The sequence below is a fragment of the Aplysia californica genome, unplaced genomic scaffold (genome assembly GCF_000002075.1).
Source record: "Aplysia californica isolate F4 #8 unplaced genomic scaffold, AplCal3.0 scaffold00888, whole genome shotgun sequence".
NCBI classification, from domain to species: Eukaryota; Metazoa; Mollusca; class Gastropoda; order Aplysiida; family Aplysiidae; genus Aplysia; species Aplysia californica.
In genome coordinates this window covers 105704-115173 of record NW_004798158.1, presented here as the reverse complement: position 1 = coordinate 115173, position 9470 = coordinate 105704, and the positions used below count along the sequence as shown (strand labels likewise).

The following is a 9470-nucleotide window of genomic DNA, read 5'->3' as shown; positions in this document are numbered from 1 at the left end:
TCTCTCCCTGGCTGTATCTATTCCTTTTTTTCTCTCAGGGGAGTAAGTACTTGGACATTCATTGGAGTGGGGCGAGGGGTGGGGGGAGGCCCATTGGGGAAGGAGGTAGGGGGCTGAGAGGGAAAGGGGCGGGGAGCGGATCAAAGGGAAAGTGGAGGAGGTGTAGATCGACAGTTCCCCGCCCATTACCCACAATTACCCTTATTATCGAAGTCCAGGGGGGCTGATCATCTGTAGACCCTAACGTTTGATTTTTGTCCCTGCCAAATTGACAGAGGATAAACCAATTGCTTTCTCTTCTCACGTCATCATCATCAGTGCCTTTCACCCCAGGCAGGGTATAGGCCACAAACAAGCTCCTTCCATTTATCTCTGTCCTGGGCCATCCTTCCTAGCTTGTTCCAAGTGAGCTTTATCTCTCTCATGTCCCTTTCCACACATCTCCATGTTTCTCGTGGCCTACCCCTGCCTCGTGCTCCTTGTGGGTTCCATTGCAGTGACTGTCCTGTGGTGTTTCCGCTGGGCTTTCTGAAGGTGTGTCCCTTCCAACACCACTTTCGTAGTCCTATTTCTACTTCTATATCCTTTTGTCCTGTCCTTTCCCATAGCTCTTCATTTCTTATTCTATCCTGCCACTTAATTCTTAGGATAGTCCTCACACATCTGTTGATGAAAGTCTGCCTTCCCACGTACGATGTTTTAAAACAAATCAATGGAATTAAATGATATTCGAATAGGCTAATCCCTCTTTTTTAAGATTAAAAAAAATATTTTTAAAGCTAAGCCTTTACGTCATCTCGTATCACGACAATCCTTTCCCCATATGTGTTTTATATTTTAGTAAGATTTTAACGGCACTTGCAACACAATTAGGTTATATTAAGTGCCGAAGATTAGATGTTTTACATGAAAGTAAGCAAACGAAGAAAAAAGGAGTGCAACGGCGAAGAGCATACTGCTTCAACACTGATGCTGGTACACTGTCGTTTTAACGATTTGTTGGGAATACAATGAATGAATTATTAATTGAAAACAAATCCCAAAGCATGCACCGCGGCCCTTTTAGCCCTTTCATTTTGGCAGTTCTAGCCTGTTCATTTCGGTAGTTCATCTTAGCTGTCTATTTAAGCTGTCCATTTCGATTGTTTATTTCATTTCGACAAATCATTTTATTTCTTCTTTTCAGCTGTTCGTTTCAACTGTTTAGCTGTTCATATCGGATGTCCTTTTGAGCTTTTCATATAAGGGTGTTCATGCGAGCTGTTCATTTATACTGTTTATTTTAGTTCATCAATTCAGCTGGTCAACCATGTTGTTCATTTCGCGGGTTCACTTCGCTGGTTCATTTCAGCAATTGGTCGCTTTTAAGCACAAGGGGGCTATCCCGAAAAATGCTGTTTTGAGAAAATCGAAGGTAAAGTTTTTGACCCTTGTTCAGTCTCTTTAAAGGACAAGGATCATTTTCCCTATAACCAAACAAATATACTCACCAATATAACCAAATTTCTCCTATAGGTAGGGCAATGCCCGCTTTTGGTGGAGGTCAAGATTTCTGGAAACCCCCGAAATCTGGGTTAGCCCGCTTGTCCTTAAAAGCGACCAATTTATTTCAAGTAATCACTTCGGCTGATCTTTTTGCCCTGCTCATTTCGGCTGTTCATTTCCCTGTTTCAGACAGTGACTGTCGTCTGCTGCTAATCAAACAGAGGAGCCCGGTGTGCCGGCTGGCGGGAAAACACGACGTCTACAAGATCGACAAGATCGCTGTTCTACCTCTCAACACCACCGACAGCGCGGCAGACCTGGAACTGGAGGTAACCATAGATTTGTGTTTTTGTATGCCCTAGATCGGGTTCTCTCATTTTGACGTGGTTCCGGTTCACTTTGGAATGCGCCATGAATGTGGTCCACATAAATTTGGGGGAGGGGCTGCCTCACGCACATACGTAACTATACTGCCGTTAGTTGACAAAACGCTTTTTTTTTTCATTTTGGCGCTATTTTTTCCCCCCGCTAAATCGAAAGCCTCATAAGTTACCCTACTTCTGTGAAAAAAAAAAAATCAATTTGATACTTTGACCCGTTTTTGAATAAATTAATATTCAAATTTTAAAACCTATTTAAAATGATTACGCTCACAAAAAAGAAACCTTTTGTTCTCGAAACTTCTCTGAAGAAATAAAATGCTTTTCTCAGCTTACGCAGTATGCTGAGACGGTTGGGAGGCTCTCGTAGACAAGAGGTTAAAGTGTTCGCCTCTCATTCAAAGGTCCCGGGTTCGAATCCGAATAGGTACCGAAGAATTTTCTTCTCTAAAATTGTTTCCTTTCACCTTCTTTCCTACTCTCATGCAATATTTTTCGTCTGCTTTCATCTCCACTTTCTTCCTCCACCCTCTCGCCTCCTTTGCCCCCTTCACTGGGCTCCTGACTCTTTTTGCAGCCTTTCTACTGCTACTCCTTGGTTCTTTCTTACTGCTGTCTTTCAGCCACGCCCCTGATCTTCTGGTAGAAAAGATCTACACCTAGGCTTCTCGGACAAGCGCGAAAAAATCTTGGAGATCCCGTGTGCAAGTTGTGCATGTTAAAGATTCCCTGGTGGTCTAGAATCGATAAGAGTAGGCTTCGGCCGCCTCCCGAGCAAAAATTCGAAATTTCCTACCAATTGAAAACGTTTGGTGTGTCCAGCGCGCTCATATGACCCTATGAAGTTGCGAGCGCTGTAAAACACGTAACCCCCCCCCCCCCCCCACAAAAAACCAAAAAAAAACATTAGTAAACGGTTGTTTTGCCATTCGTTAGAGTTAGAGGTTGATAGCGCCCATGGGGCTCTCGTGTCTGGCGAAGAGCGGTGGTCATGACAGCTCGTGGTCTTGGAGTATTCGTCTCTATGGAATTAATGCATCCTTCTTGGGCAAGGATTGATACCTTATTGTTGTTGTTGTTTTGTTTTTTCTTTTAGTTACTTTGTTTTTGTGGGTGGTTGGCGGGTGCTTTGGTGTGGTTTGCTTCTTCTTTCCTATCAACCATCTATCGTCCTTATCCCCCCTTCTTCTTTTTTATGGTTGTTACTCTCTTTGTTACACCTCTAATCTTCTGGCGCTCATGTGACCTTTTTGTGTTGCAAGTGCCGTAAAACTCTTACTAAAACTAAAAACTAAATCTTGGAGTTACTTTGCTTTTGTCCAACTTTCTAAAAACTTTATCTTTTACATGTTCAGATTTCTTCATTTTTTAATTTGTTTCTTTGTCCAACCCTTTTTATTTATTTTCGTTTTCATATTTTTTATTTTGTTTCCTTGTCCAACCTCGTTTCTTTTGTTTCTTCCGTTGTCTCGATTTTAAAAAATACCTTCTCAATTCCAACTTTTTAAAATACGTTTTTCCTCATCCCCGTCTCGACATTTTTTATTCTCTTGTGTTTTTTTTTTTTTATTCTTCCCGTGTTCAGTTTATTTTGTTCTGTTTCGTCTCCGGCTGAGTCCAGATGTTTTTGTTTGTTTTTTTGTTTTTTTGTTTTTTTGTTTCTTCCCTTGTTCAGATTTTCATTTTTCTTTTTTGCGTGTACAGTTTTGCCTCTGTTGTAAGTTCTTTCTGTCTTCATGCATTTTTTCCCAATTTTTTTAGGTTTCGAATTCGGATATTTTCCCTTTTGAGCGGTGGTCATGACAGCAAACCCCTTTAATCTGTACTTGTGTACGGTTTCTTCACATCTACGATTTTTTAATTTCTTTCTTTTGCCCATTCATGTCCAGATTTGTTCGTTTCTAAAATGCCCAATGTTGGTTATAAGATCGAATTACGAAAATTGTATAACACTGTAAATGTGTCATTGCTTTGCGGGTGATTGGAGGGTGTCACTGGTAGATCCTATATTTCTTAACTGAATGAGGTCATATGGGCACTTATTACGGTTTAAATGTTGGATGGGTTCGGTTGGGGTGACATTTCAAGAAGTGCTACAATGCTGACAGCTATATTTGTCCATTTGTTACGTGATGATTTTTAAGCTGGTGGGTGGTTGGTGGGCGCTCTGGTGTGGTTTTATGCCTTCTTTCCTCTCCTATAGGTAATTCTCCAGTAATATCTCTAACCTTCGGCAATTACAAGCCGTATTTGTGTTGCAAGTGACGTAAAACCCTTACTTAAACTTTTTTTTTAACCTGCTGAAGGCCGAAGTTAAGAATCGTTTTTAATGAACTTGTTTTGTACTCATTGGCATGTCATCTTGTTGCAGTTATGCAGGACACATCACTTTGGAATTCAAAACCCAGAAAAGATTGGCCAATCAGCAGACAGTTCTCAGATGTCGCTACGAGGGACGTGGAACTCCATCAAATCTGCAGCAGAAAATGTCAAATCAAAGAAGGTAAAGCATGTCTTTACAGTGAATGACAACTCAAAGAAGTTAAAATATGTCTCTGCAGAGAATTGTAAATCAAAGGCTTGGGCGAAACAGTCCGCTTCTTAAATTAAAAACATTGTGTCCATCAGGCAGGGCATAAAACATTTACTTTCACTTTTACTTAATGATCTGAGCTTTTTAATACAAATTTATAAATAATTGGATTGATCAAACAAAAGGGATGCTTGTTGTACAGTACCCTATAGTTTCTATGAGAACATCCAAACGGAGAAATAAGTGGCGAACTATGACCGCCTTTGTCATTTTCAAATATGTCGCATGAAGAAAGAAAGAAATATTTATTGAGGAAGACTGACAACATGTTATAAATAATAACCAATCCTTTCATTTTTTTGTCGTTACAGAAGGAACTCAAAGACAGAGAGAAGTTTGAGAAAAGAATATTGGAGGTAAGAAAAGTCTTCTTTACTTTGCAACATTGTGCTCTCAGGTGTAAATGATTGTAAGTAATAGTATATGTTGTATATTCCTCTCATCCTGGGTTGGCCCTGATAGTCACTGTCAAAGCAGCCTGCCTCCGAAATAGTCTAAATTATGTCGATAATAATTAAACGACAGACGCTGTATGCGACAGGAAAATACTCAGCCTTTCCTGCTTAAAATCCTTAGCACTTGTATTTTACACTTGAAGTATTTCTTTGAGAGAGAGAGAGGGAGAGAGAGAGAGAGAGAGAGAGAGAGAGAGAGAGAGAGAGAGCATGGATGCAGTGATGGTTAAAACGTCTATTTTCTCCTGTTTTATGTTCATTGTTTCAGTTTCGGATACACATTTTACTTATTCCACTCATTTTTCTCCCTTGCAGGAACTCCTGAAGATGTACAACGACTCGGATTTTTTCTATTACAGCGATAACTTTGACCTAACAAACAGTTTACAGAGACAGAATAGTTCAGATTATGACAGCACAACAGCCATGTGGAAAAAGGCGGACGAGAGATTCTTCTGGAACAAACACATGCTGTTGGAACTGATGGAGACAAATGTAAGTGTGATTAGGGCCACCTCTTTCAGGGGTAAAAAAATATCTTGTTCCTGAAAAAAATACTTATTGTAAATTTTATATCTTAGACTCCCTTGGCAAATCCTGACTGTAAATATTTTAGGTTCCCATGAAAAATCCTGAATGTAAATATTTTAGGCTTCCATGAACACTATTTAGATTATTTAGGAAGGAGTTGCTTTGACTCCGCCTTAAGGACCAACCTGGTTATATAGCATCTCAGTGGAGAAATGGAGATACTTAATTTAAAAAGTATCCCACTCAGGGATTGAACTGTTGTCCTCTGTGTGTGATGGTGAGGAGTATAACCACTGCATCACTGACGCCATCAGCTGTTTTGGAATCAGACAGGCTGCAGTTGAGGGGCAGAGAAAGGAGGTCAACAAACTCTGTTGGCAGAAAGCCTGGACTTGATAATCGCAGTTATTTCCCCTTGACTCTTAGATGACCATTTGATCGCTTTTAAGGATAAGAGGGCTAACCCAGATTTCGGGGGTTTCCAGAAATTTTAAACTACACCAAAAGTGAGCATTGCACTACCTCTTGGAGAAGTTTAGTTTCATGGATGTGTGTATTTGTTTGGTTATAGAGAAAACTGTCCTTGTCTTTTAAAGAAACTGAACAAGGAGCAAAAACTTTACCTTTGATTTTCTAATTAACAGCATTTTTCTGGATAGCCCCTTTGTCCTTAAAAGCGACCATATATTGTCCATCCTTTCATAACAGGACCCGCTGGCTGACCACTGGATGTTGCCGGTGATCCAGGGCTACGTCCAGATGGAGACGTGTATCATGGACTTTGACGAGGACAAGAAGGCCAGCCCGTCTGAGATGACGTCGTCCGCGGAATTCTCCACCAAGAAGCTGGAGCCCCTGGGCTATAACATCAGCATTATCTCTCGCAGGAGTCGCCATAGGGCTGGTATGTGTAGGGGGATGGCTAGGTCATGGTACAATGGAATTATTTATTTTACTTACACACTGTATTTACATAACTTACAAATACAACACCAAATCGGAACCCTAAGCCAAAAACAAAAACAAAAAAAATTCTTTTTTTTTTTTTACAAAAAAGCAAAATAGAATTTATGTACTGTAGCTTATATCTTAGGTAATAAACTATATTTTTATTTATAAACTATAGCTTTGTTAACTAACTGTTTCTTTAATTATAAAGGGGAGGCTTGAAGTTTGTCTCAGATTGACTACATAAATGTTACTATGAACAGCTGGTCAGTTTAAACAATATATGCAATATTTAGATGATAAAGGCAATTCTTTTTTATCCTTTAGCTTCTGAAGTGAAAATTTACTTTGAAAGTCGAGGATAAATCTGTGAAAGTTGTTATTGTTATTAACATTTCCAGCTTATTATATTTTCTCATTCCTTTGACATTTTTATTTGATATTTTCCGTTTTTCACCAGGAACAAGATCAAGGAAAAGAGGCCTCAATTCTAATGGAGCCTGTGCTAATTATGTAGAAACAGAGCAGGTACGTTGGCTTTGAAAGTTTAATCTTTTTCACTGAAGAATAACTTTTGTTGAACCCCCCCCAAAAAAAATTTAAAAAAAAATGTACTTTTATTCGCGGCTTTTGATGTCTCAATGTAAGGGGTTGTTCTGCAGGGAAGGGGGAAAGAGCAAATGTGCTGGAGGTGGGGTGGGGTGGGCGTGTTGGGAGGAAATTGCAAAATGCCAATAGAAATAGTGACGTTTCTTAATGATGAAAGAAGAGGGAAATTTGAGCAATGCATGCTCGAGAAGAAGTGGGAAGGGAGACTACTGCTGTTTTTCTATTTGATCATCGCCAGATCATCGAGTTCTCTCCCCACTTGGTTTCCTTCGTGCAAGTGCGGGGTTCCATTCCCGTTTTCTGGAGCCAGTCTGGGTTCAAGTACAGGCCGCCACCTCGACTAGACAAAGGTAGGACATTCCCTGTCGCTTTCTACTCCCCCCCCTCTCCCCCCCCCCCATCCTACAACTTTTTCCCCCATCTCCTTCATTTACTCTTTTTTCCCCTTTTTACTCCTTTTTCTCTTTCTTTTTTCTACTTCCTTGTTCCTCAATTTCTTTTTTCCTTTTTCTACTTCTATTTCTTTTCATTGACTCCCTTTTCTTTTCTTGTTCTTTTTCCTATTGCTTTTTCATTTTCTTACTCCTTTTCCTGCTCTGTTTCCAACTCTTTTCTTCTACTCCTGTTTCTTTAATCGATTTTCTATCTGTTTGTTTATTTATAGACTTCTCTTTCCTTTTTTTTAAAACTCTTTTTTCTTTGTCCAATTCTTTTTTCCCATCCTTTTTCCTGTTTTGCTTTTCCTTGTATCGACTCCCTCTTGCTTTCCATTTACCCCTGATTGACTTCTCCCCACTTTCTCTCAATCTTTAATTAAAAAAACCAAACTTGTTACTTCTCTTTATCTTTGTTCTCTTTTCTACTCCTTTTATTAACTCCCTGTTTCTTTCCTTTTCTGTTTGGCTTCTTTTTCTTCTTTTCACCCCGTTTTGTCTTTTCACATCAATTTTTCTTTTGCTTTTATTGTTCTTGTTTTAGTTGATGATGTTGTTGTTATTTACTATTGTCACAATTGTTGTTTGTATTGTCATTGAAGTTATTGTTGTTCCTGATCAAACAACACATTGTGTGGGTGGTTGGTGGGTGCTCTGGTGTGGTTTGCTTCTTCTTTCCTATCAAACGTCTATCGTCTTAATCTCCCCTCCTTCTTTTTTGTGTTTGTTACTATCTTGTAACACCTCTAATCTTCGGCACTTATATGACCTTATTGTGTTGCAAGTGCCTACACGTACTGAAACTAAAACTGAAAAAACAACACATGTGCTTGCTTTTGTCTTTCAGCCTAGTATGTCATGAAATGGTAATTTTACAGGCTTTCTGTCTGTACTTTTAACATAGTAGAATTTGCTGTTTAGTTATTGAGGAGACGGACAAGATGGGAAATTGGGTTGTTGGTGGGTGTCACTGGTAACACTCGGTTGTTTCTGTCTACCACTCTTATTTTTTCCTTGCACTAAATGACCTTTACTGTTTTGTTGTGCGTCTCTTTATTCAAATAAAGACAATGAAAAGAGAAGGGAAATTTATTCCTTGGCCTGCCACACTTTATTTATTCATTTTCTGATGCTGCCGTGTATGGCATGCAGTACCTGTCTGTATGTCTGTCTGTCTGTCTGTCCGTACGTCCATCCGTCTGTCCATCCGTCTATCTGTGTGTCTGTCTGTTTGTCTGTGTGTTTGTGAGTCTGTGTCTGTCTATGTGTCTACCTGTCTGTATGTTTTCCTTGCTTATCTGTCTGTCTATCTGTGTGTCTGTTTGTGTGTTTGTGTGTCTGTCTTGGCTGTCTGTGTGTCTATCTGTCTGTCTGTCTGTCTGTCTGTCTGTCTGTCTGTCTGTCTGTCTGTCTGTCTGTCTGTCTGTAGGTTTTCCTTGCCTAACTTTCTGTTTATGTATGGGTTTGTCTGTATGTGTTTTTGTGTTTCTGTTTTGTCTGTCTGTGTGTATCTGTCTGTCTGTTTATCTATCTATCTGTCTTTTAGTCTGTCTTCCAGCCTGTCTGTGAGTCGTGTATTTGTCTGTGTGTTTACCTGTGTGTGTGTCTGTCTGTATGTTTTCTTGCCTGTCTGTCTGTCTATCTGTGTGTCAGTCTGTGTTTGTGTTTGTATATCTGTCATGTCTGTCTGTCTATCTGTGTGTCTGTCTGTGTTTGTGTTTGTATATCTGTCATGTCTGTCTGTGTATATATCTGTCTGTTTGTTTATCTTCCTGCCTGTCTGTGTGTCGTGTCTGTCTGTCTGTCTGTCTGTCTGCCTATTTGTCTGTCTGTCTGTCTGTCTGTCTGTCTGTCTGTCTGCCTACCTGCCTGTCTGTCTGTCTGTCTGTCTGTCTGTCTACCTGCCTGTCTGCCTGTCTGTCTGTCTCCCGCCTATCTGTGTGTTTGTCTATGTGTCTGTGTGTTCGTAAGTGTGTGTGTGTGTGTGTGTGTGTGTGTGTGTGTCTGTCTGTCTGCCTGTCTGTCTGTCTGTCTG

At 40.0% G+C, this 9470-nt stretch overlaps 1 protein-coding gene across 1 annotated transcript in view; it reads left to right on the top strand.

Moving 5' to 3' along the window:
• LOC101846467 (phosphatidylinositide phosphatase SAC2) overlaps positions 1-8287 on the top strand; it is a 12105-nt gene extending 3818 nt beyond the window's left edge. Inside the window, exons 2-9 of the mRNA XM_005110432.1 lie at positions 1615-1814; positions 4237-4368; positions 4770-4814; positions 5229-5408; positions 6153-6348; positions 6853-6920; positions 7240-7351; positions 8283-8287. Coding sequence (XP_005110489.1) covers positions 1615-1814; positions 4237-4368; positions 4770-4814; positions 5229-5408; positions 6153-6348; positions 6853-6920; positions 7240-7351; positions 8283-8287 — 938 coding nt within the window. The remainder of the gene's footprint in view (positions 1-1614; positions 1815-4236; positions 4369-4769; positions 4815-5228; positions 5409-6152; positions 6349-6852; positions 6921-7239; positions 7352-8282) is intronic.
• The last annotated feature ends 1183 nt before the right edge of the window (positions 8288-9470 follow it).